At 43.0% G+C, this 27,043-nt stretch overlaps 1 protein-coding gene across 2 annotated transcripts in view; it reads left to right on the plus strand.

Annotated features, from left to right (window-relative positions):
* Nucleotides 1–2,944: 2,944 nt before the first annotated feature.
* kdm2aa (lysine (K)-specific demethylase 2Aa) overlaps nucleotides 2,945–27,043 on the plus strand; it is a 40,000-nt gene continuing 15,901 nt past the window's right edge. Inside the window, exons 1-17 of one of the 2 annotated variants that reach the window (XM_083656085.1) lie at nucleotides 2,945–3,062; nucleotides 5,044–5,182; nucleotides 5,481–5,559; nucleotides 6,118–6,164; nucleotides 6,591–6,769; nucleotides 7,939–8,045; nucleotides 10,030–10,123; nucleotides 10,701–10,854; nucleotides 14,136–14,251; nucleotides 14,528–14,654; nucleotides 14,933–15,198; nucleotides 16,572–16,649; nucleotides 17,730–17,857; nucleotides 18,238–18,361; nucleotides 22,474–22,560; nucleotides 24,208–24,336; nucleotides 25,335–25,418. In XM_083656085.1, coding sequence (XP_083512211.1) covers nucleotides 3,057–3,062; nucleotides 5,044–5,182; nucleotides 5,481–5,559; nucleotides 6,118–6,164; nucleotides 6,591–6,769; nucleotides 7,939–8,045; nucleotides 10,030–10,123; nucleotides 10,701–10,854; nucleotides 14,136–14,251; nucleotides 14,528–14,654; nucleotides 14,933–15,198; nucleotides 16,572–16,649; nucleotides 17,730–17,857; nucleotides 18,238–18,361; nucleotides 22,474–22,560; nucleotides 24,208–24,336; nucleotides 25,335–25,418 — 1,944 coding nt within the window. In that variant the 5' untranslated portion in view covers nucleotides 2,945–3,056. The remainder of the gene's footprint in view (nucleotides 3,063–5,043; nucleotides 5,183–5,480; nucleotides 5,560–6,117; nucleotides 6,165–6,590; nucleotides 6,770–7,938; nucleotides 8,046–10,029; nucleotides 10,124–10,700; nucleotides 10,855–14,135; nucleotides 14,252–14,527; nucleotides 14,655–14,932; nucleotides 15,199–16,571; nucleotides 16,650–17,729; nucleotides 17,858–18,237; nucleotides 18,362–22,473; nucleotides 22,561–24,207; nucleotides 24,337–25,334; nucleotides 25,419–27,043) is intronic. The other variant, XM_083656086.1, reaches the window with a different exon arrangement.

Raw genomic sequence — 27,043 nt, forward strand, 5'->3', positions numbered from 1 at the left:
GCCAGGAATCTGTTTCATGGTCCATGCCATGAATCTGTTTCATGGTCCATGCCATGAATCTGTTTCATGGTCCATGCCAGGAATCTGTTTCATGGTCCATGCCAGGAATCTGTTTCATGGTCCATGCCAGGAATCTGTTTCATGGTTCATGCCATGAATCTGTTTCATGGTCCATGCCAGGAATCTGTTTCATGGTCCATGCCAGGAATCTGTAGGTCTTTTACAGAATTGGATCCTTCCTTATTGCCTCAGGTCCAAAAATGCACAGCAGGAGTCGGTCCATTGATGATCCCTTTTTTCACTTTCTCTTTTGCTGCTTTCTTAAATCCTCTCAGCTATTTGCATCCCTGAGCCCACATTTGTTAGCCTGGTAAACCAGCCTGTCACATTTGTTAGCCTGGTAAACCAGCCTGTCACATTTGTTAGCCTGGTAAACCAGCCTGTCACATTTGTTAGCCTGGTAAACCAGCCTGTCACATTTGTTAGCCTGGTAAACCAGCCTGTCACATTTGTTAGCCTGGTAAACCAGCCTGTCACATTTGTTAGCCTGGTAAACCAGCCTGTCACATTTGTTAGCCTGGTAAACCAGCCTGTCACATTTGTTAGCCTGGTAAACCAGCCTGTCACATTTGTTAGCCTGGTAAACCAGCCTGTCACATTTGTTAGCCTGGTAAACCAGCCTGTCACATTTGTAGGCTATTTACCACTGTTGGCTCATTCAAGTCATCTCAAGTCATAGTTAGAGGAACATCATTACAACAGGCATTAATTTAGTTTGACAGTTATTGAGAATTGATTTGAGTTCAGTTGTGGACCAGTGATGTCCTGTCAAACTAAATGAATGCCTGCAAAACCATTTTTGGTCATGGGCTGAGTGTTCCTTAAGGGTTTCTGACAGCATCTGGTTGTCCTCCTAATGACATGAATAGCTTACATGTCCATAAGTATAACTGACTTGTTTTCCTCAGTCTCAGACAGAGAGACTATCAACCTACGGTAGGCTAACTTAACAGAGGAATATTTGTGGTCCTGCTGCATTGTATGATGGAGGCAAGGAGGCAAGATGGAATGGTTCAATGGGCTATTCTATGCACCATGAATAGGTTTTATAGTGATAGTATGTCATTAGTGTGTATAGCCTACTTGTGTCTTCTTCGCACATTGCATAACATTAGCTAAATGAAAAAATGAAGAAAAAATGTAATGTTGTAGGAAGCCGTTATAAGGACATTGACACAAACTGAAAATGGAAAATCACATCATGGCTTTTGCTGCTTTGCCTCCTTTTGACAACAAATAAATGAAAATTTGTATTTAAGGTGCTGTTCAGTGGCATAAGGTAGTCACGATGGGTCACAGTGCAATTTTGACGGGCCCACACGGCCACACTACGAAGTAGGCTACACACATATATTTATATGTATATGTAGGCGTATAATTTACCAACGTGTTGGATTTTACAGTTGAAAGAGTTACTTAGGATATTGTATGGGGAATGTAGAGAAGTCATAGAGCAAGCTATCAGAACTAGGGATGCACGATATATCGGCAATCATATCGGTATCGGCCGATGTTAGTCATTTTTTAACATATCGGTCATATCGGTATCGGTCAGATGTTGCAATGTTAATATCGGTTATCATTATCAGCCAAATTCTTCACATTGATATGAAATAATGCAGTAAATCTATGATTTATGGGCTTTTCCAAAGGCTTTGCAAATAAAGAAATGCATAACTTTTTCAAATTCAGTGTTAACGTGTTTTTCAGTATGTACAAAATGTGATGATCATAAAAATGTGGTTTTATACAGATCATATCGACATCGGTAAATATCGGTTATCGGCCATAACAGCAATGTTAATATCGGTTATCGGCATCGGCCAAAATTTTCGTATTGGTGCATCCCTAATCAGAACCATGGATAGCGCTCTGACACCCAACAGACGATCTAATAATAGGCTACTCAAACGTGAAAACAAGCGTCGGCACCTGAGAGCAGAGGACGTCTACTTCACTGTGGTCCTGAAATGACTGCTGACTTTATGTTGATGAATATTGCTTTTATTTTGAATAATGTAATTTTGTTATAGATTTTTGCAAGAAAAGAAAAGAAAACTAAATTATGACAGAGATGGCTTTGTCTTTTGAGGGTATTGCCTAGCAAATGGCACCACTATAGATCTAATGTGTGTTCTTATTTGAACACAGGTATATTTTTGGCCTGGCAATTTGTCATTGGGAAGAGCCCGTTTTCTGCCCAGTAGCCTACATTGTTGGAGAGCTATTTTTCTATATTTCTCCATCAATTGTTCAAATGTTAACTTTATTCTGTATATTCTTGCTACTGTTGTGTCAGCTAGAATTAGCTAGACATACTTTCTGTGAAGCCCTCTGAGACATGCTTGTGAATTAGGGCTATATAAATAAACTTGACTTTACTTGACTTGACTAGCTCTCCATGGGGACCATGATGGAAATAAGTACACTTTTTGATGGAAATAAGTGTTTACACTTTTTCATGTCATTCCTTGGATTTTGTTATTCTTTATGCAAAATAAAATCAATCAATCAATCAATCAATCAATCAATCAATCAATGAATCAGCCCCTCTACCCCAGGGGCCCCAGTGCCACCGTACTATTTGCTATTCTATTCTATTCTATTCTATTCTATTCTATTCTATTCTATTCTATTGTCAGGTTGACCATGTAGGCACCTCTTTTAATACATCCATGGTAGGCACTTGTTGGCCTTGTTCGCTGTTCTCGTCACATTTTGGCATGTTCCTCTCGCCGTCCTCTGTCGGCGCGTCTTTGACAGACAGGTCCCTGCCACCAATCACAACAGCCCTTCAGCCTTTTCTAGCCAATAGACAGGAGTTCGATGAGAAGACACTCCCATTATATAGAGGCGCAGCCACTTCCTCGTTGAGGAGAAAGCTGGAAAACGTGTCCTTGCGATGCGAGCGTTCAGGAGGCCAAACACGGACAGTGAATGACGTCACACAGCTCGGATTATCACAGGCGCTTTTAAATACCCTGCCCTGCTTCGACATGGTGGTAAGTACAAAACCAACGTCTTATTTTGAGCTCATTTGCAGGTTATCTCCGGGTAATGACTAGTTGTATCGATATGGGCGGTGTCAGTGCGGTGTTCTATCGTTTGATTGGCTGCCTCTCATGCCCGATGGCGTGTTTTGTCCAATAATTAGGCTTTTGGGGATATTCTAACCAATATTGAGGTAAGCTTACTTTGGAAATGTGGCGTGATTGGTAGTTCACCAGTTCCTTTGTTTCTCTATTGGCTGTTCTTGTCCAATCAGGGCTTACAAATATCCCCTTTGAGTGGCATGGCTCTAGACCAATGAGTGTCTCGCCGGCTTGTTCGTGATTGACCCATTTCACGTTTGTGGGCGGGATCTAGTGGTGTTTTGTGATGGGATGGAAAATGGCGGCGATTAGGATACTGCATTGACTCCAGTTTTTACAACGAACAACAGTAAACGCTGTGCGCTGTTTTCCTCCAGGACTGCAGTGCTGTCTGTATTTAGTCTATATTATTTTAATACGCGGTCAAGTTGTGTGGAGTTGTTTAGTATCGATATGAGCGAAACGTTTTCCAAAAGCCAAACAACTCGCCACTACTTGGACGTTTTGTAACGTTTGAACGTAACGCTAGCGCCGGTGAAGCCACTGAACAAACAGCGTCTATTTACAAGCGTTTGGATGTGATTTTGTATGCCAATTCTGGTGACATGTGGGTGTCGCTGTGGGGGTTTCTACCTGCTGTAACTCGGTGTGTATGACTCAATATTACAAGAGTGATGCAGCGTCGTAACGCGCAGACCCCTAAACCACTCATGGATCAGTCCAAGCCCCGATTCAGCAAAAGGCTGGTAAGTGACATCATGTGCATTTGGTCACATTTGTTGTGGGGATTTTTCGTCTATCATTATTGTAACCGAGCGTTTTGGGTTCTTTATATATCGTTGTTATTATGGTGAAAGAATGACACGGGGGAGCTGTTGGGAGCTGCTGCCGCCATCCATTTACTTGATCAGGGGGTGATGTGACGTTCGCGAACGATCCGAATCTATTGAACGGCTCTTTGGTACGAACGAAGGGAACCGAGTCCTTCTTGAGAGCCGTTCATTTGATCGTTGTGCCCAAATTTCACTGCCTGCGCTCCCCACCACACACACACACAGAGGGTAGAACCCTCCCTCCCTCTGCTGAAGTCCGCAGCAGGGGTATGAGCAGGGAGGATAGGTGCATTCGTTAAATTTCTACCAGAGCAGGCTGTAACTGGCCTGGATGGGCGGACTCAGCTTAATATCAAAACGGGAGACGCTACACCCTTAAAAAAAATGAACGAGGAGCCGCTATTTTGAACGGCTCCCAGAAAGGAACGGAGCCATAAGATCTGGCTCCCTTCAAAGAGCCGTTATTCCCATCAGGCAAGAGAGATACACAGAGAGGCCGTAAGGATTTTTCAAAATAAAAAGCTGTCATTCAAAATCGATAAAATGCACAAACTGAAGTGATGTCACACAAATTGAATAAATACCCATGGCAAACTGCACTCTAAATCAAATGTAAAATTCACTCTTGTTGATATTTGGAAAAAAAACAGCCTTTTTACAGCCCACGGCCACACAGTAAAACAGTAAAATTAGCCCATTTTGAAATATTGTTAAAAAATTCTAATTTAATGCGTCGGGGCAAACTCAGTGCAGTCATGTACATCAGTAGTCCTTCTATCATGCCTAACTAGTGGCTAACCCAAATATGTGTAAACTTCACTCTTGTTGATATTTGAAGAGTAGTATAGTATAGTGCTTTCCATTCATCTTTAGTTGAATCTTACTGCTTTGCCTCCAGTCCAGTTGACTAATAATGTATAAAATGTGACACACATCTCTTCTTTCTGCACTATATCTCCTCTCTCTTTCATAAATTCCTCATCTGCTGGTCATATTTTATTTTGTAACCACCTGCCCTGTCTTCACCACTTCTGTCCCCTTCTGTTCCCACCCCCAAGCGGGCGGGTACCAGGCGACGTTACCATGACGACGGCATCTCGGATGAGGAGATTGACGGGAGGAGGATGTTCGATCTACAGGAGAAAGTTCGCAGTCAGAGGTTCAGCTCGGACCGCATCGTGCGCATGGAGGGGAAAGGTAGTTCAACCGAAACCTAGCTAAAGTTACTAATAGTGCAGAAAGCTTCAGCCATAGTGTGCAGTGTTTCCCTGTTTTTGTGCAAAAAGCTGTTCATCAGAACAATTGTGTGTGTTTTCTGTGTGTAATGATGGGCACAGAGAGTTTTCAGTTGAAAGACAGTAGCCACCCTTTTATGTTTTGTGACACTTTCAAGAGTTTCATAACGGTTTGCTTGATAATTGGATGGAAACGTAGCTGGTGACATCTTGGAAAATGTCCAGGCCACTTTTGATGGTTGCTGTGGTGGTGTTTTCAGAGCTGACATATGAGTACGTCCAGAGAGGAGGACTGCGGGACCCCATCATCTTTGAGAAGCCTGATGGACTGGGAATCAAGTAGGCCTCCTCTTCATCTCCCTCTGCTCTGTTCCTCTCCTTCTCTTTCATCTCCATCTACTTTCCCGTCTTTATCTTTCACTCTTTCACATCATCTTCCTCCAAAAAGTTGGTTGAATTTCCCCTTGAAGGCCATGTATTAAGTTTTTTCCAATGCATTTTTACCTGTTGGATTTATACCACTCACGTTTTTTGCCACCGATCACCGATTGCCGATCGCCTATGGGAAATATCTGCCCGACCGATCACCGATTACCGATCACCGATATATAAACTCCTCAAAGAAAGTTATATATATAAAGTTATATATATTTTTATATATATAAAAAAAATGGCCGATCGCATATTTGAGGTCAAAATCGGCCGATACAGATTGCTTGCCGATCGATCGGTGCACCCCTAATACCTCGGATGATGATCCTACTATAGAATGAAGGAAACTCTTCTTGAACTAACTGGTCCATACTGCGCGCATGCTTCTATGTATGGACTAGGTGGTTAAAGAAAGCAAAGCTGTGTCACCGGCTGTAACCTTCTTGTTCTCTTGTTGCTCCACAGGATGCCAGATTATGACTTCAGCGTCAATGACGTCAAGCTCTATGTTGGTAAGTTTCCAGAGAAGCTCTATGTTGGTAAGTTTCCAGAGAAGCTCTATGTTGGTAAGTTTCCAGAGAAGCTCTATGTTGGTAAGTTTCCAGAGAAGCTCTATGTTGGTAAGTTTCCAGAGAAGCTCTATGTTGGTAAGTTTCCAGAGAAGCTCTATGTTGGTAAGTTTCCAGAGAAGCTCTATGTTGGTAAGTTTCCAGAGAAGCTCTATGTTGGTAAGTTTCCAGAGACCAACCATCAAATATGAAAATAGCAGAGTGTCAAGCTTGCGACCAGGGTTTCTGCAGCATGGAGGGGTAGTCCAGGATGGCGTGCAGCCTTCTCTTAGTCCTTGCCTCTGCAACCGCCTCCAGGTTGCTCACCTCGGCTCCAACGACAGAGCTGGCTTTCTTCTTATCAATGCATATCCTCCCCCCCCCCGTCAGGTAGCAGACGTATGGTAGATGTGATGGATGTGAGCACGCAGAAGGGGACAGAGATGTCCATGGCCCAGTGGAGACGCTACTATGAGACGCCTCCACCTCAGAGAGAGAAGCTCTACAACGTCATCAGCCTGGAGTTCAGTCACACCAAGCTGGAGAACCTGGTCAAGAGACCCACCACAGTATGTACACACACATGAACGAGAAGAACTCGTTTGACTTTCGCTATCCTTGGTATTGTAGAAAGAAAGTGTAAGTGATTATTTCTCGCACTGTAATTGCACCATCAAAATCTCAAAAGGTTGCATTTCTACTTAGAATATTTCTACTTAAATATTTCTACTTAAAAATACAAATAAGTATGAGAAACAATAAGGATTGTGCTTGCCTAACAGCAAGCACAATAACAAGGAACAGGAAATCATATTCTGTGATAGGTGACTAAAGTGTTATTACCAAAATGTAAATGGTAATACATATCATATGATATATGATATGATATTTTCATTTATATTGCGCCCCCCCCAAGCCAACTTTTACATCGGTCCGGGGCGCAAAAAAAGAGAGAAAAGAAATGAATAGACAGGACAATGGAGACAGGGAACCAGGCAGATGGACAGACGGAGAACATCAGTACACCTCAGACACACAACACAACAGCAAAGTAACTCAGTGATCATCTAGAGCGAAAAGGTGGGTTTTGAGCAAGGCCTTAAAAGTCTGTAAGGTGTTGGCAGACTTGATGTTCAAAGGGAGCTTATTCCACAGTGTCGGTGCCATCACTGAGAAAGCCCGGTAACCCCTTGTCACCAGTTTGGCCGGCGGGACCTTCAGACACAGTTGGTACATTTGATCTGAGGGACCTGGAGCTGACGGATTTGACTAAGAGTTCCTCAATGTAGGCCGGGGCGAGACCGTTGAGGGCTTTGACAACAAACATCAGCATCTTAAATATGACTCTCTTCCTCACTCGGAGCCAATGGAGAGAGACAAGAACTGGGGAGATGTGGTCCCTCATTCTGGTCCCTGAGGCCAGCCTGGCAGCAGCATTTTGGATGCGCTGGAGGGGGTAGATGGTTTTATCAGGAAGACCAGAGTAGAGGGAATTGCAATAGTCCAGTCGTGAGAAAATGAGCATGATGATGACTTTCTGATGGTCGCTGGGGGAGAGGAAGGACTTGATTTTTGCAACGATCCACAGTTGAAAGAAACGGGACTGAACCACTTGATGATCGAAGTTGAGATCCAAGTCAAATAAGACTCCAAGGTTTCTCACATAATACTAATCATTACTGGGAAAAGTAGCCTGTCTAAGACGTACGTGTGTGTGTGTGTGTGTGTGTGTGTGTAGGTGGATCTGATTGACTGGGTGGACAATATGTGGCCCCGTCACCTGAAAGAAAGACAGAGGGACTCTACCAACTCCATCACCGACATGCAGTACCCCAAAGTACAGAAGTAAGTAACATGCAGTACCCCAAAGTACAGAAGTAAGTACATGCAGTACCCCAAAGTACAGAAGTAAGCTGATGACACAATGATGCACCACATCATCATAATCACCTTCAGTCTTTTTCAAGAATTCACCTGAGATTCACTTGACGTTTGGACCCTCTGCAGTCCGGTTTCAAGGCTTCGCACTCCACTGAGACAGCTCTTCTTGCTGTCACAGAGGCCCTTCACACTGCTAAGGCCTCATCCCTCTCCTCTGTCCTTGTCCTCCTTGACCTATCTGCTGCCTTCGATACAGTCAATCACCAAATCCTTCTTTCCACTCTGTCTGACCTTGGCATTTCAGGTTCTGCACTATCCTGGTTTGCTTCCTATCTCTCGAACCGCTCATACCAGGTCTTATGGAGAGGGTCTGTCTCCAGATCCTGCCCTCTTACCACTGGTGTCCCCCAGGGCTCAGTCCTGGGCCCCTTACTTTTTCTTCTCTATATCAGATCTCTTGCCTATGTGATCTCTTCTCATGGCTTCTCTTATCACTGCTATGCTGATGACACCCAACTTTTCCTTTCCTTCCCCCCCTCCGACACTCAAATCGAGGCTCGCATCTCTGCATGTCTCAAGGACATTGGCGACTGGATGTCTGCCCACCACCTCAAGCTCAACCTTGGTAAGACAGAGCTACTCTTCCTCCCAGGGAAAGACTGTCCTCTCACAGATCTCTCCATCTCCATCGACAACACCACTGTACTGCCCTCCCAAACAGCTAAGAACCTTGGGGTGATCCTCGACAACCAGCTGTCTTGCTCTGCCAACATAGCTGCGACAGCACGCTCCTGTAGGTTCTCCCTCTACAACATCCGCAAAATCCGTCCCTTCCTCACAAGAGAAGCGACTCAACTCCTGGTCCAGTCACTTATCGTCTCTCGCCTGGACTACTGCAACGTGCTCCTGGCTGGCCTACCTGCCACCGACATCCGACCGCTTCAGCTCATTCAGAACGCTGCAGCCCGTCTGGTATTCAACCAACCCAAATTCTCTCATGTCACTCCCCTCTTCCGGGACCTCCACTGGCTTCCCATCTCAGCTCGCATCAAATTCAAGACACTGGTACTGGCCTACAGGGCAGTACACCAGTCAGCTCCCCTGTACCTGCAATCTATGGTCAGGTTCCAAACCTCTCACCGCTCCCTTCGCTCCTCTACCAGTGCAGGGCGCCTCGCTCCTCCTTCGCTACGGGCGCTCAAAAGTCGCTCATCCCGATCTCGACTCTTCTCCTCCCTGGCACCCCAATGGTGGAACGAGCTGCCACCTTCGGTCAGGACTGCTGAATCACTGCCGATCTTTCGGAAAAGACTAAAGACTCACCTTTTCAGGCTCCACCTGGGCCCTTCTTGATCTAACTTCTTTCTCTCTCTTCTTTCTCTCTCTTTATTTAATATTATTAAAAAAAAAAAAAAAAAAAAAAAAAAAAAAAACCCTAAACTAAAACTCGTACCACTGTTCCTTCAGGATTTGTAGTTGTCATAGACTGTGCTCCATAGTTGATTGCTCTATTGCTGACAAAAAGTGTGTTACTGTAAGTCGCTTTGGATAAAAGCGTCTGCCAAATGACGTAATGTAAATGTAAATGAATGCAAGCATGGCTGCTGTGCGTCTCTCTAGATCAGGGGTGCCCACACTTTTTCAGCTTGGGAGCTACTTTTAAAATGACCAAGTCAAAGTGATCTACCAAACATATTTATTTATATATATATACACTGAGTATACAGTGGAAAACAGTGGAAAAACAGTGGAAAAACAGTGGAAAAACAGTGGAAACGGGAAAAACAGTAAACAAATTTTTTTTTTTTTTTTTTTTTTTTCTCCCCTCAATGCCATGCGATCGACCACACTACCTTCGCGATCGACCGGTCGATCGCGATTGACGTATTGGGCACCCCTGCTCTAGATACTGTCTGATGAGTGTCATGGCTGCTGTCCGTCTCTCTAGATACTGTCTGATGAGTGTGCAGGGCTGCTACACAGACTTCCACATCGACTTTGGAGGAACCTCTGTCTGGTACCACATACTAAGAGGATGCAAGGTGGGGACAAGCAAACACACAAAATAACACCCTTGTTTTAGCAAGATACTTTACAGCACAGTTTATAAAGTGCTTCAACGAGACATAAAAACAGAAACCACACAAATTAATTTCAATTTAATTACAAAGTAAAAACACAGATAATAGATAAAAATCGTAAGAATAAAAAAGAAATGAAAATAAAGTAAAAACCAATTTATATACTAGAAGGTGTGTGTGTGTGTGTGTGTGTGTGTGTGTATATATATATATATATATATACCGTATATATATATATATATATATATATAACAAAAATCACAATTGGGAGGACAAAATTGTTATTTCTTTTTTTTGGCTGCCGGACAAACTCCTGTTTTGGTGCTTATAGCCTAAGTATTGTCTTGGCTGCCCCACCACAACAACTCAAAATCCTGTGGGATTGATAGGGAAACTTTTCTATGTGTGTATATTTTGTTTTTTTGATTAAATTGTTGTATAGTATAACTTTAAGTATTGTGATAATATCGTATTGTGGGGTAACTGGTGATTCCCACCCCTACCACAAGGTGACATGCTTGTTCCTGAAATGTGTTAGGTGTTTTGGCTGATCCCGCCCACCCCTCAGAACCTGGAGCTGTATGAGAGCTGGGTGCTGTCAGGGAAACAGGGAGACATCTTCCTGGGAGACAGAGTTTCTGACTGCCAGAGGATCGAACTGAAGCAGGGTGTTACCTTTATAATACCCTCAGGTACACGCACACATACGCACGCAACCATTCACGCAGGCGCACACACGCAAACTAGGGCTGTCCAGAAATATTTTTCGAATTGTCCTGAAGGTGGCGCTATAATTAAAGGTTTTACATTAAAGGCCATAACTTCCACGCCGTTTGTCCGATTTTAAAGCAAGTTTTTTTCCACATGTTCAGGTGAACCTGCTCTACAAATTTGCTTCAAGGACCCTCTAGGTCCATTTGGAATGTTTTTTTTTATATTTTGAAAAGTTTGGAAAACACATTTTTGACATCTCCCCCTAGAACGTTTAACCGATTCCTACCAAAATTGCTAGGTAGCATCTATGGAGCAAGTTCTACAACTTGCTTTTTTGGATTTTTGAAATCTACTTTCGTTTCGGAGATATTAACACTTCGAGAGGTCGTGGCCCCTTTAGCTAAATTGTCATCACTTCATGTTCAATTAAGGAATCATCACAAACTTGGGGGAGATGTTTGGATATCATCACAGACCATGTGTGCCTAATTTTGTACAATTCGACCAAGGGGTCACCATAAACGCCCAAAATGGGCGTGGCCTAACACAAAAAAGGCCATAACTTCACACCTGTTTGTCCAATGATCGTGAAACTTGGCAGATATATCAAGGAGCATGTACTAGTACCGTAAATTCCGCACTATAAGCCGCACCGGACTATAAGCCGCAGCAGCAAAATTGACTGTTTTTTACATATATAAGCCGCACCGGACTATAAGCCGCGGGTGTTTTAATGTTGTTGTTTTTTTTATTTTTTTTATTTTTTTATTGTGTTTTAATGTTTAATTACCATATGTAAGGGTTCGTGCACAGAGGGGATTGTCGGGAAAGAGATGGCTGTTTGAGGAAGCTCCCATTTATTAACATTTCAACAAAACAACATAACACAACACCACCTGTGTTTTTTTTTTACAGTGCACACAGTGTCCGCGGTGTGGTGAAAAGAGGGCAAGAGAGGAAATTAAAACAGAAGTGGATTTATAGTTAGAAAGAGTGCTAAAGAAGAGAGAATTCTTTTTTTTTTTTTTTTTTTTTTGCTGAAAAAATCCATAGATAAGCCGCACCGTTATATAAGCCGCAGGGGCCAAAAAAGGCCAAAAAACGGGGAAAAAGCCGCGCCTTATAGTCCGGAATTTACGGTAGTCAAAATCAAGAAGTTTTACTATGATTTGTGAAAGTGGCCCGGTTTATGGTGTAAGCATGTAATAGCGGTAAAGTCCATTCGCATGTTCGGTCCCAAACGTCTATTGTATTAATGATCTTTGCTTCACTTAACTTCGGCGCATTGACGCACATTATGCAAATCGCCGCAATTACGTAGTCGATGACATCGACGCGTCGGGACAGCCCTATTTAACAGATCGATATATCGTGCATCCCTTTAAGACAGTGTTTCTCAAACTTTTTCAGACCAAGGACCAAAAACTCGGGGACCACCTAACTCCCAAAACATCCCCAAAAACAATAGGCCTACTACTTCAACTGGAAATTACATGCTAATTAAATGACAAATAGCAGTACAATTAATCTAATTTTTGGCTTCCCACAATTATGAAAACAGGATAACCCATATAAAAAAAATATATATGTAATTTATTTTAGTTAGTCCATTTATTATTATTATTATTTTTTACATTTATTGCTCCTGTTCAGTTCAAATATATTCAAAGTTCAAAGAAAGTTTGAGTCAAATAGGCTATCTTTTGCCATCTTCAAGTTGCATTCAGTGATGTTCTTGTGTTCAAATAAGTGTTAAATGGCTCTATATTCTGATAGCAATTACTGAAATAGAGTGTTTGGTCAGTAACTTGGAACTCCCAACCACCCGCTGTACTCTGACTGTGTCTCTCTCCTAGCCCTGCAGGCAGAGTGGACGTATTTCCGCAACCGTAAGTCGTGGTGGTGGCGTTGGATTCGGGGTCAAAAAATACATATACCGTAAATTCCGGACTATAAGCCGCACCTTTTTTCCCGTTTTTTGGCCTTTTTTGGCCCCTGCGGCTTATATAACGGTGCGGCTTATCTATGGATTTTTCCACAAAAAAAAAAAAAAAATCTCTCTTTTTTTAGCACTCTTTCTAACTATAAATCCTATATAACTATAATAAGTTTTAATTTCCTCTCTTGCCCTCTTTTCACCACACTGTATGACACTGTGTGCACTGTAAAAAACAACACAGGTGGTGTTGTGTTATGTTGTTTTGTTGAAATGTTAATAAATGGGAGCTTCCTCAAACAGCCATCTCTTTCCCAACAATCCCCTCTGTGCATGAACCCTTACATATGGTAATTAAACATTAAAACACAATAAAAAAAAATAAAAAAAAACATTAAAACACCCGCGGCTTATAGTCCGGTGCGGCTTATATAAGAAAAAAATAGTCAACTTTGCAGGTGAGGCTTATACACCGGTGCGGCTTATAGTCCGGAATTTACGGTAGTCCTTTAAAGGCATCGTGATCTGACCTTGACTTTCTCAGAAAATGTAAACATTTCTCTGATTGGATAGTGGGAGGTAAAAAAAAGAGGAAAAAAATATAAATCTACTCGCGGACCACTAGGGGGCGCCCGCGGACCACCAGTGGTCCGAGGACCACTGTTTGAGAAACACTGCTTTAAGACAATGAAAAACATAGTGCATTCAATCAGGTGTGTCCAAACCTTTGACTGGAGGCGTACATATAGAATTAATGCAGTGTGGATGTGAAATGCATAATTATTTTCAATTTTTATAGAACAATAATAATACATAAACAGGCTCAGACACAGGAAAGAAAAGAAAAGAAAACATACATCATCAACGTTCAACATTACAAGATGTTGCTACCAGCCGCATAAGGTGCTTTTATCTCTAATAGATATTGTGCATGGGGTGCACAACAAACCAGACAGGAGAGCCTCAGACAATATTCTTTCTTAACCTCATCAAAGTAGGCCAAAAAAGGGTCCCAAATAGTCGAGAAACCTTTAAGCGAGTTTGCTCTCAGGGACCTGAGTCTCTCCATCTGTATAACCGAGGTCATGTCCATCAGCCACACCTGAAAAGAGGGGGAAGAGGAGGACTTTCATTCCTTCAGAATACGTTTTTTTGCAACAGTTGTCCTGAGTTATGTGAAATGCATATGACTAAATCTGGAGTATCGTCTTTGACTGAGTGTTAGCAGGCTGCAGATGGAGTGCACGTTCCATATCAAGCTGGAACACACTGCAGACTACAAATCCACTGTTTGGATTTCTTGTGCGTGTGGGATATGTTCAGGTTGGATCCATGCTGTCTACACCCCTGTGGACACTCTGGTGTTTGGAGGCAACTTCCTTCACAGCTTCAACATTCCCACACAACTCAGCATCTCAAATATAGAGGATCGCACGCGGGTTAGTACACACACACACACACACACACACACACACACACACACACACACACTAGGGCTGTCAAAATGTCCTCAAAATCATATATATTATTCATATAATAATAATAATTGCAAATATTCATTTTCATATTCGAATATTCTTTTCATTTTTATATTCGAAATATATATTCGAATATATAATATTCTTTGACAGCCCTAACACACAGACACAGCAAATCAGTCTGTTTAGAAATAGTCGATGTGATAAATCCCCTCTTCACCCCGCGACCCCTCGCAGGTCCCTGTGAAGTTTCGTTACCCGTTCTACTACGAGATGGGCTGGTACGTGCTGGAGCGCTACGTCTTCAGCATCACCAACACCTCCTACCTCACTCCCGAGTTCCAGAAACACTCCCTTGGCATTGGTATGAACACGCATGCAGAGAAAACCGCATTATGTTATCCAGCAAATCTTTTCCTGTTCAAATGTGTAAGATTTCCCCAGATGCTGCAAACTAATAGCAGCCAGCCTCCTACCTCCTACCTGGTTAGCATGCTAATTCCAGTAGATATCTTAAGGTAATTTTTTAATATCTTAAAGTAGAATTCTGGTGAAATCTTAGACAAAGAGCCTTTCACAGATATTGTCCTCTTGTTTGCCCACAACATACCGCCCTCTCTCCATCTCCCTCACCTTCCCCAGGTCTGAAGAAGCCATCAAAGTCAGAACTGGCCAAAGACTGTGTGAAGCAGGAGGAGGAGGAGGAGGAGGAGGAGGAGGAGGATGATGATGATGATGAAGAGAATGGGGCCCAGCAGTCTAATCAGCCCGTGGGTTTAGTGTATCTGACTCCCTTGGAGCTGGAGGGGCTGTGGAATCTGCTGGGCAAACTGGAGGCTCTGCCTTCTAACAAGAAGTGTGTCCCAGCAGGGATACACAACGCCCCTGCACTGCTCACACACATCAAGGTAGGAGATGGTACACAACGCCCCTGCACTGCTCACACACATCAAGGTAGGAGATGATACACAACGCCCCTGCACTGCTCACACACATCAAGGTAGGAGATGGGCTGCGAGGGTGTATGTGAGTGCTGCAACTCATTATCAATTCATCTGTCAATTACTTTCTTGATTAATAAAAAAATATATTGATCTATCAAATGTCAGAAAATGGTAAAGAATGGTCCATCAGTGTTTCCCAAAACCCAAGAGGACCCTAATGTCTTATTTTGTCCACAACCCAAAGATTTTCAGTTGACTGTCACAGAGGAGTAAAGAAACCAGAAAATAAATCTGGAATCAGAAAAAAAAACACGTTCTTAAAAAAATACTCCAACCGATTAAAAATTAATCGGTTTTTGAGTATTTTTTTAAGAACGTGTTTCCAGTGTTTCCCACAGGATTTCGAGAATTTGTGGTGGGGGACCGCAGACCCGCTAGGGGGGTGCTTTGGCATGCCCCCCCGCGAGATTTTTTTAAACATTTTAAAGTAAAATGCATGAATTTGGTGTACTTTGAGAAAGCTTAAGAGCAAAATTAAAAGGCTAGATCTATGAAGAACATGTCATCATTACTGTGCTGTGGGTTTCCAATGACAAACTAAATTTCTCCCTATAGGTCAGGGATACTCAACTTGCTTTGCCACTTTTGTGAAATGATAGAAGGCGAGGGGCCTGTTAATAAACAAACAATATACATTTTTCTGTAGCGGATTGTAGGTTTTTGGGGTGTCAGCCGGAGTTTAGGCTGACAGTGTTGTGCACTTAGTGTGTTGTGCACTTAGTGTTGATAGTTAGTTAGGTTAAGTTAGTTGGGTTAAGTACATACATAAGTGCCTGGGTAGCGAGCAGATGGCGGTATTTGACAATTTAGCAGCTAAATCATAGATTATTGAAAGATATTCCATATTCCAGACTGAAATGCTATAACAGAAGTATTGGCCAGAATGACATGAACGTTTATTGGACACTTATTCAGCGGATATCTTGCATGTTGCGTTCAGGTGCACTGTAAAAAAAAAAATTTTTTTTTTTTTTTTTTTTTTTTGGTCAACATCTTATTGTGGCGGTCCAAATATTATTGTGGCGGCCCGCCACAAATTCCTTTATGTATGGGAAACACTGGTTTCATTTAATCATTAAATGATTATCAAAATAGTTGCAGATTAATTTAATAGTCAACTAATCGATTAATCTAGTCAAGTCAAGTTTATTTGTATAGCGCATTTCATACACAGAGGCAATTCAAAGTATTAGTCGTTTAATTATGAATCTATTAGTGGTTGCAGCTCTACACCAGGCTCTACTAAACCCATCTCTCTCGTCTCCCCTGCCATACAGGCCCTACTGAAGGAGCATGCCAGTGACACTCCCAAGCTGTCCTACAACGGAAAGCCAATTGTCACGTGGCCAAAGAGGGTAAGCAGCCTACAGTCAGCAATGATCCTAATAACTAGGGGTGGGACTGATCATACAGTCAGCAATGATCCTAATAACTAGGGGTGGGAACGGGAAGTTTCATGATACTATCGATTCTTTGGACGATACAGTATTTGCTGATATCACAAAGTCTGCCACAATTTCGTTTCTATTCAATTCGGTGTCATGGCCTGGACCACCGTCATCGGTGATGTCACTGCAGCTGTGAGGTCATTGATGATGTCACTGCAACTGTGAGGTCATCGATGATGTCATAAGTGCAGTTGTGATGTCATCGGTGATATCATACATGCCAAGATATAAATAAGCAATGTTTTAGTCTGTTCTGTTGTGTGTTGTTCGACGGCTGAGTACTTGATCGGCTGCCTTACCTCAGCAGGATTGCCCCAATAAAAGCTTAAAGACATCTGTGTGATTCTGATCAACCTGTGCCGAGTTCCAATTGAAATAATACAGCACATAATAAGTAGAAGCGACAACTTCCCTACATAGTGGTCCCTCGAGCCGGATTACAGTTCAGATAACAGTTGCAGTGACATCATCGATGACCTCACAGTTGCAGTGACATCGTCGATGACCTCACAGTTGACGCCCACGGAGGGAGGAGTTTAAGGGAGAGGGTGTTCAGAACTATATTGTTCAGATGTCTGATCTCTCACTGATGCCAAAAATAAATAGTTAAAGTGACTGTTCTGCCTGTTTGATTGAATTTCACAAAACTGCGATTATCTCAGCTTCCTGTCTCAGACACTGAAACCATGCTGTACTCAACGGCTAATATCTACATAACTACTAACTCTACAAACTAACTCTTTTAGACAGAGAAAGCACACATTCTATTAGTACTTTTGTGAACTTCGTGTTCACAAAGTCCAAGCAGAAAATTATCCTCGGCTCTTGTAAAATGAGCCAGAATCCTCAAAAAACGGCTTGGCAGAAGCTACCTACAGTAAAAAAAAAAATGGCTGGCAGTGAATGTGTTAATAGACAGGCTTTATGAAAAACGATCAAATAGACACCAAAAAGCATTGTGATTTGTTGTTTCACTCCTCTCCTCAGCCATCATGGTATCAGCCTCCTCCTCCACCTCCACCTCCTCCTCGGCCTAAACTGGCCACCACCCCTGTGGTCCCCCGGCCCCAGAAACCTGCCTCCTCCATGTCTGTGCTCAGGAGACGCCGGGTCAGGTAACACCACCTAGCCTCCTGGATTCTGTCTATTTCTACTGGGATTGATGCAGCTTTATAGACTGTTTTAACTTGACAACAAAAACATTCTAAATTGAACCCCCGCTCACTTCCTGTTGCAGTGTTTGCTATGGACATAAACGGAAAAAAAAACATTCAAGTGCAGGACTGACCATTCCGTGAAAACCGTCTATACAGCTGAGCGGTGAAAACAAAAGTAACGATGTCGAGTGAATATTTCTGCAGTTTGCCGAATGCTGAGAAAAAGGAAGTGCTGTGGGGTTGTGCTCTGGTGAAAACCGTCTATAGGACTTTATTGTGTGGGGGGGGGGTATTATTACTCACACTCTGTTTTCCTCATGTCTGTCTCTCCTTTGCAGGTGTAAACGCTGTGAGGCCTGTATGAGAACAGAGTGTGGAGACTGTAACTTCTGCAGAGACATGAAGAAGTTTGGAGGCCCTGGGAAGCTAAAACAGACCTGCGTGCTGCGACAGTGTCTGGCTGTGAGTCACGTGTGTGTCTGCCTGACGTGTGTGTCTGCCTGACGTGTGTGTCTGCCTGATGTGTGTGTCTGCCTGACGTGTGTGTGTCTGCCTGACGTGTGTCTTTGTGTTACGGTCATCGTCATTTGGTCTTGGCTAAAACTGACGAGGAGCTGGGGCCATATTACAGAAACTTCCTAACTTGCAAATCCTATCTTTAGCTGCTTTCACACATGTCTGGAATTCAGGAGTTATCTAGAGGTCATCCGTATTGGCTGTCATGTGTGAACAGATTTTCGAGGCTCATGCGCGCTCCCGCGAGCCTCATCCTAGCCGGAGGGAAGTGTAGCCCCTGCCCTACACACAGGGGCGGATTGTCCCCCCCCCCCCCCCCCCTCCAGAGCTCCGTGAAGTAGTCAGCTCGTGAGTGCATGAGGACAGACAGAAAGCCAGCGTGACAGATTATTATTATATAAATAGTCGATGTGAATGAGCGAGCAAAAAAACATCATGCAAAGTTTTTCGAATGAAGCGCCTCAAACCTGCTCCGTGTGCGACTGTGCCATGTTGCTGGATTGAAAGGCTCATGGCTCTGATCCGATTTCATGTCTGTATAGCTTCGCACAGCACACACATTTAATAAGAATTTTTGGACGTGAGGGTCGTCCCGCTTCCCAGTATTGGACATCGCTAGGTAGTGTATCTGGATCTGGTTGCGTTCATGTCTTTGATTTAACGTTTACACAGCGTTTGTGAAGATTCAATGGCAAATGGCAGAACCGCAAATTCCATGTAGCGTCAAGTCAGGCAGTATAAAACGAAAACTTCCGGGTATAACCTTCGCAATAAATAAAGTAAATGCACGTGTAATGTTTTTTTGTGTGTGTTTCGAAAGATACAGAACGGAGATAAACTGGAAGAATATCTGCTCCCTTCGAAAAGTCAATTTTAACCCGTAGTGAGTCGACATTCAGATTTTTTGTTACTAAGTAATACAACATTTATTTTATTTTGAAGGTAAAAACGAATAGCTTCCTGTATTCTGTATAATTCTAGTAGGTTTGATGCATTTTAGGACTGAACATAGCAAAGACCTGTTTTGTTTGTAGTGCTTGCGACTCGAGGAAATCGATGCATCTGGGCGTGAGTTGTAGGGTTGTTTAATTAATTACTAACGTTATGCGCAAACGATTATATGCCGTGAACGTTAGGCAGTTAACGCCCATTATGTATTTTTAGTTTTCACAACTCGTGTGGTCATGCCCAAATTCCCCCACCCCCGCCGCCCGCCCCCTCTCTACTTTACAAACTCTGCGGAGGTGCTACTCATGTGAGAATGCAACATGCCTCATGTGTGAAAGGGTACACTTCACGTATCATCCGGGGCAGGCTCAGTGGGGGGCAACCCTGACCTGATCCGGAGTTCATGTGTGAAAATAGCTTTAGTTTGGTTACCATGGTAATTAGAGTTAGGACCTGATTTAGGAAAATAACCATTACAGATGAACAGTTCCTAAGTCAATGTTCCTATCCTAATTTAAGATACGAAAAGTGTATTACAGAAGCATCCTAACTTCCCCAAATCCTAAAAATACTCTCCTAACTTTAGGATAACTGTAGGCTGAACAGCAACTATCTGAGCAGACAAGGAAACTTCAAGAATGTTAACAGGTTAATAAGTCAACCTTATGTCAGCTAGGTAGCACAGGGTAACGACAATCAAAGTAGCTAGCAAAGTTAGCAGTGCAGACAATGACAATAATGTACCCATCATCTTTATTCACAATATACTAAGTAGTTCTAGTTCATTCCAGTTAGTTTAACTGTCTCTCTTTGAAGCTACGTATATGGCAAACACAGATTTTATGTGTAAGAGATCTCTCTATTGTAGGTTATTATTCACAGTAACCGTTAGCAACAAGGCCAGTTGAGAAAAGTAGTGTCGGTTGCTATGGTAACAGACATAAAAGTCGAGAACCGATGTTGGATTGAGTATTTCAGATTTCCTAACCAGACATAAGATAGGATTTAGGAAGATAACATATGATTCCTAAAGTGAGTTAGGATGTTGCTTCTGTAATACGAAACCAGGAAAAATCCTATCTGAGACATTTCGTATCTAAAGGAGAACTTCGCTGAAAAACAATGCAGATTTATTTTGCACATGAGCACACGCATATCCGAAAACTAAACCGTTTTTCAGGCATTAATTTAGCTTGACAGTTATTGAGAGTTTATTTGAGTTATGTTGTGGACCAGTGATGTCATTTGTGCACGAGTGACATCACTGGTCCACAACTTTACTCAGGTGAACTCTCAATAACTGTCAAGCTAAATGAATGCCTGCAAAACTGTTTACATTTTGCGGATATGTGTGAGATTATATGCAAAATAAATCTGCGTTGTTTTTTGGTGAAGTTCTCCTTTAGATAGGTTTCTGTAATACGGTCCTGGTCTAAGCTAGGGCTGTGCGATTAATCGATTTTGAATCGTAATCGAATTAATTAGTTAGGACGATGTTAAAAAAATGAAAATCGTAAAATCGTTTTTTTTTTTTTTTTTTAATTTTCACTTTAACTAGGGTAAGTACGTTACGCGGGGCGGCTCTCTCTCATGTACGCATGTTGCTACTTGTGTAAAGTCTCTCTAGAGGCTGTGATACTGGCTACTAAAAACAGCAGCACAATGGACTTATTTCAACACCTCCGACCAAAAAGCAGCTTGTTGCACTGCAGGCTGTAGCCTACAAGATAACGATTGCCACAACACACTCACGCGCGCACACGAACACAGACATTATCACCGGACGATGAAACGTTGCCAGTTCACATAATAACAAAACAACACGTGAGGCCACCGAGTACTGATAGATTGGCTGTATTCATGGCTGCCTCAGCTGACTCACCTGTCCCTGTGTGTCTGAATTTCCCCCTAACTGCTATCGCAGTTCCACGCATTCCTGTTGTGACTTTGTGTTATTCTAGTACAGATATAACTCCGAGCACGGGTGGTCGCTTAGACACTAATATAATTATCTCACGGAGGAACACGCAAATCCACCAGTGTCAAGTTAGCAAGCAACAGCCAGGAAGTTAAGCATAGCAGCGGCAAGCTAAAACAGGAAGTTGAGTTGTTCTACCTTCAGAGTAAAAGCGTAAATTGTCAATTATGGAAAAAAGGGGGGAAAAGAGCTCTGCAGGGCAACAAATGTTTAGAGAAGTATAATAGTATAATAAATCGAAATCGAAATCGAAAATCGAGTTTTGAGAGAAAAAATCGTCAATTTTAGTTTTAGGCAAAATCGCACAGCCCTAGTCTAAGCCCTTTCTTATACCTCCTACGCTCCTTGCCAGGCCTGCCTCAGGGGTGTGTATTAGGGCTGTGATGGTATGGATTTTTCCTTACCACGGTGATGAAGCAACCTCTCCCCGCAGTATACTGACCAGGAATACTAAAGATGCGGGGAGAGTCTGCTTTCGGTAATTAAATGTTACCATGTGAACTGTGCCTTTGCAATACTGGGTCTTTAATACCTGAGTGGATCAGAGAAGACCTGTGATCAGCGCTGATCGATACTGTGTCTTTAATACCCGAGTGGATCAGAGAAGACCTGTGATCAGCGCTGATCACAGGAGAAACACATGGAAGAGCTGTGTAACTTGTGTGAGACTTGGTTATGCTCGGAGCGCAGACTAGAGCCTGAGATTTTTTCGGGATTCCCGGGATGGGAGTCACTATTCATAACAGGACAGGAAAAAAAGTCAGCGGGAGTGTGAAAAGTCAGTTTTTATTCTATATAAATATGCAGTTCTAGTATGATTATAAACGGGAATGGGAGGCATTCCTCCGGGATTGGAATATGACAGGACTTTTTTTCAACTCTGGCCCGGGATTGGAACGGGACGGGAGTATTTTTGTGGGAGTTGGATGGGACAGTCACAAGAGTGAAAATCCCCTTCCGGGTAAACCTTTTAGCGCAGACCCCCGCCACGGCCAAATGCTTGTTCGTGAGGCTTGAGTCGGATCTGCTCCAAAACGTAAGGGCTTCTTCCTTGGCCCGTGCTCCACCTTTCCACCTTTCCACCAAGCTTCACCAAAATCCGACCCGTAGTTTTGTGTAATCCTGCTGACAGAGAGAAAGACGGCCCCGACCTCTGTCGAAGAGCGCCCGGCGGCGAGTTGGAGGAGAGGAAAGGAGCAAGATGGATGCCTTCACTGAGGTGAAAAAGAAGCTGAAAAGAAAATCAATACTGTGACTTATTGTACTACTCTCACTGCCATCTACTGGACAAACTGTACAATGGCACAACTTGGCACGTCTTTTGTTATTTTGAGCTCCTTTTCTCATGATACACATTCCCCTTGGTGCCGTCGATATGACTGCAATCTGCACATCTCTGTGGGAAACTGTCCCTTTTCCCCCAAAATAATGATGGCCTTTTTATCTTGGACTTTACTGTCATTTATGCTATTTCAGAATCAGAATCACTTTTATTGCCACCATATGCAAGTTACATAAGAGGAATTTGTCTTAGTGTCTGTATGCAGCGTAGCGGTCACATCAATATACAGGGATAAGAAGTAGGAAGATAACTAAAGACAATCACAAAGTTGCAATCAAATCAAATCGAGTCAATATATACAATATGTACATGAGTGGTGAAGTGTTCTGTGGATGATAAATATGAATTTACATTGAATGTACATGAAATTTACAGGCTAAGTTAAATAGGCATTAAATGTGCAGGGAATTTACAGTTAAGTTATTTAAAAACATGTACAGACCACACTATTTTCTGTCAGCAATCTCAATGTGACTCCTGCTGCTGTGGTTCAGTTTGTGGGAGGAGTCTGAGACTGAGAGACAAGTCTCCAAAAGCCCGGTTGAACATAGAAGTCTCCAAAAGCCCTGTTGAACATAGGATGGAAGACAGTCAATGATGATAACTAATAGGGGTGGGGGGGAAATCAATACAGCATAGTATCGCAATATTTTGCATGGAAATATTGTTTCGATACACGGACGCCAAGTATCGATCTTTTAAAATGTGGTAATATCATCATATTATCATATTGTGGGACATTAGGTGCCCCCCATATATATATATCTATATATAGATATATAGATATATATATATATAGATACCGTAAAACTTCCAGTAAGGGCCTGGTCCCCAATTGCCGCCGGGTCTCCAATAAACGCCTGGGGTCAAACTCAATTTTGCACATAAGCGCCGGTCTTCCAATAACAGCCGGGGGCGGTTATTAGATTTTTTTTTCAGTGATCCCAATAGACTACTTGCACAACTCCATTACTTCCTGAAATGAGTAGGGCATCTTGGTTTCCTGTCCTACACTATTGGATGAACTGATTAATGTCAGGTGTGCCTGATCACTGTTGTTGTGACCGCAGCAGTCAGGCACACCTGACATTAATCAGTTCATCCAATAGTGTAGGACAGGAAACCAAGATGCTCTACTCATTTCAGGAAGTAGTGGAGTTGTGCAAGTAGGGGGGTATATTTACCATATTATGAGCATTTTGATACTGCTGACCAGGAAATCTGTACAAAAAATAATAATCGCCTGGGTCAGTTTTGTACAATAAAGAAATAACCGCCTGACTCCAATTGCCGCCTGGTCTCCTTTAAATGCCTGGGGTCAAACACGATTTAGCATAATAAACGCCCGGGCCCCTTATTGGAAGTTTTACTGTGTATATATAGATATCATGGTGATAAGGGTAATGAGCTTGAATGTGCGGTGATGTCACTGTGATGTGGTCATTGTCACAGCCCTAGGTTGGATGCTTTCTAACTTTCTAACTTCTAACCCCCCCCCCCCCCCCGCCTCTCTCTGCCTCCCAGCCCGGCCTGCCTCTCTCAGCGGTGTGTGAGGTGTGTCAGGAGCCCAACCAGGAGGAGAGCGGAGACCCCTCCCTCACTCTGATGGAGTGCTCCAACTGTGCCCAGATCATCCACCCTGCCTGCCTCACGGTAAGACACGCATACACGCACACACTCACTCACTCACTCACTCACTCACTCACTCGCACAAGGTCCTTGAAGCCAGACCTAAAAGCACATAACAGCCAGACCTAAAAGCACGTAACAGCCTGGGCCCGGGCCGCGTGGTATCGTTCGGCCCGGGGGGAAGACGTCACAAAACGTGAAGCAAAATCATGACTAACGGATCCGCAGACACCGCCCGCCTAGGCAAATACAGATGCTTTCCAAAAAAAATTAATATCAAAACAAGTTAGTTTTCCCCCACAATTCCTTTCAAAAAGTGAAACTTTCATAGATTATAGATTCATTACACACAAAGTGAAATATTTCTAGCCTTTATTTGTTTCATCTTTCATAGTTTTGGCCTACAGCTCCAGAAAACCCCCCAAAACAGTATTTCAAGAAATTATTATAGTGTGAAGAAAATCAGCAGTTAATTCTCAGTTATGACTGACTTCAGTCTCAGTCCACTCCCTCTGAATCTCCGCCAAATTTTGGAATCGTCTTTGCTTGACAATCCGCTGAAGCCCACGGTCATCCATGTTATTGCCATGATATTCTCATTTTTTCACATTCTCTATTTTTTGGAAAGGATCTGTATATTAGCAGCCGCAGCTCTTGTTATTGACGTTACTGCTCGGCACACAACCGCTTGAAAACGGCTTAGTCCCGCCCGTTGGGCTGTTGCTTGACACTGATTGGCTAATTGTTAGTCCCCCTCGGCGCTGATTGGTGAATCGCTGGTGAAACGGAGGCATTTGCATATGACGCTGCCAGACCAGAAGCACCCAAACTCAACTCCGTGGAGTGGGCGGCAACGATCTCTTCTCACTTTGTGAGAAATGTTTCACCTCTTAACCTGCTGTTACATCTGAAGGCTTTCTGTCTCATTTACTTCTCTTCCATTTGAGCCATCCTTGTCCTGTTCTGTGTGTGTCTAGGTGCAGGGGGACGGGGTCATATTGTCCTGTTCTGTGTGTGTCTAGGTGCAGGGGGACGGGGTCATCAACAAAGACTTGCCCAGCTGTTGGGAGTGTCCAAAGTGCATCCTAGGAATCACCGACCCAGAGGTATGGCACTTCTGACTTTTACATGCACGCGCACGCACGCACGCACGCACACACACACACACACACTCGCACGCACGCACACACACACACACATGCACTCACGCGCACGCACACACTCACACTCACACTCACACACACACACACACACACACACTTGCTTAGAGTAGTTGGGTTTCCATCCAAAGGTATTACAAATTTTTATCGAATTTTCAGAATGTCTGCAAAAGAAAATGCAAAATACGCGCGTTTCCATCCGCTGCTATTATGAGAATTATAGCTGTCAATCACCTGGTGTTTGAGGCTGTCTGCCTGCTGATCAGCTGCTAGACAGGATAGACTCTGCTGATCAGCTGCTAGACAGGATAGACTCTGCTGATCAGCTGCTAGACAGGATAGACTCTGCTGATCAGCTGCTAGACAGGATAGACTCTGCTGATCAGCTGCTAGACAGGATAGACTCTGCTGATCTGCTGCTAGACAGGATAGACTCTGCTGATCTGCTGCTAGACAGGATAGACTCTGCTGATCTGCTGCTAGACAGGATAGACTGCTGATCTGCTGCTAGACAGGATAGACTCTGCTGATCTGCTGCTAGACAGGATAGACTCTGCTCATCTGCTGCTAGATAGGATAGGCTCTGCGTCGTCTTGCAGGCAGGCAGTGTCGAGCTCTATTATACACATCTACGTTATTCATTTAAACTTTCTTGATTATCTACAAAGGTACATCTACATAGACCATAAGATGGAATTTCTGTATTACCAGGTGCCACTCTTCAACTGCAAGCATAATGTTACAATCCCCGGAGCAATTCTAGAAGTGCGTCGCATTAACATTGATCCCAGTCTTCTTCTGTTTAAACACAACGGCAGTGTATTATTTACCATTATTACGTTACAAGTCCTATGTAGTGCAGCGCAACATGAAACTGCCTGGTTTTTTGAATGGAGAAACGAGGGAAGATTCGCTTCATGTTTCCACTGCATTGATTTATCACATTTTCCTTTTATCGATTCACCCAACTTTTCCACCTTCCTCAAGCGTGAAAACTTTTTTGCGATATTTTGTGTGTGTTTTTCTCGCATTTTGCAGCGTTTCCACTCAGGTTTTTTATGCGCAAATTGAAAATTTGCATAAAAACAAGTGGATGGAAACCCAACTTGTGTGTCAAAGCTAGACTCAGTTGTCAGTGTCTATCCGCTTCGCTCAACTAGAGACTGACAACTTTCTCCCAGAAGCCAAAGTGTTTAGGGCAGCCCTACATACATTACATTACATGTATGTAGGGCTGCCCTAAACATCGCATGTAATGTAATGTTTAGGGCAGCCCTACATACATTACATTAAATGTAATGTAATGTTTAGGGCAGCCCTACATACATTACATGTAATGTAATGTTTAGGGCAGCCCTACATACATTACATTAAATGTAATGTAATGTTTAGGGCAGCCCTACATACATTACATGTAATGTAATGTTTAGGGCAGCCCTACATACATTCCATTCCATTACATGTAATGTAATGTAATGTTTAGGGCAGCCCTACATACATTACATTAAATGTAATGTAATGTTTAGGGCAGCCCTACATACATTACATTAAATGTAATGTAATGTTTAGGG

The sequence above is a fragment of the Poromitra crassiceps genome (genome assembly GCF_964638095.1).
Source record: "Poromitra crassiceps genome assembly, chromosome: 19".
NCBI classification, from domain to species: Eukaryota; Metazoa; Chordata; class Actinopteri; order Beryciformes; family Melamphaidae; genus Poromitra; species Poromitra crassiceps.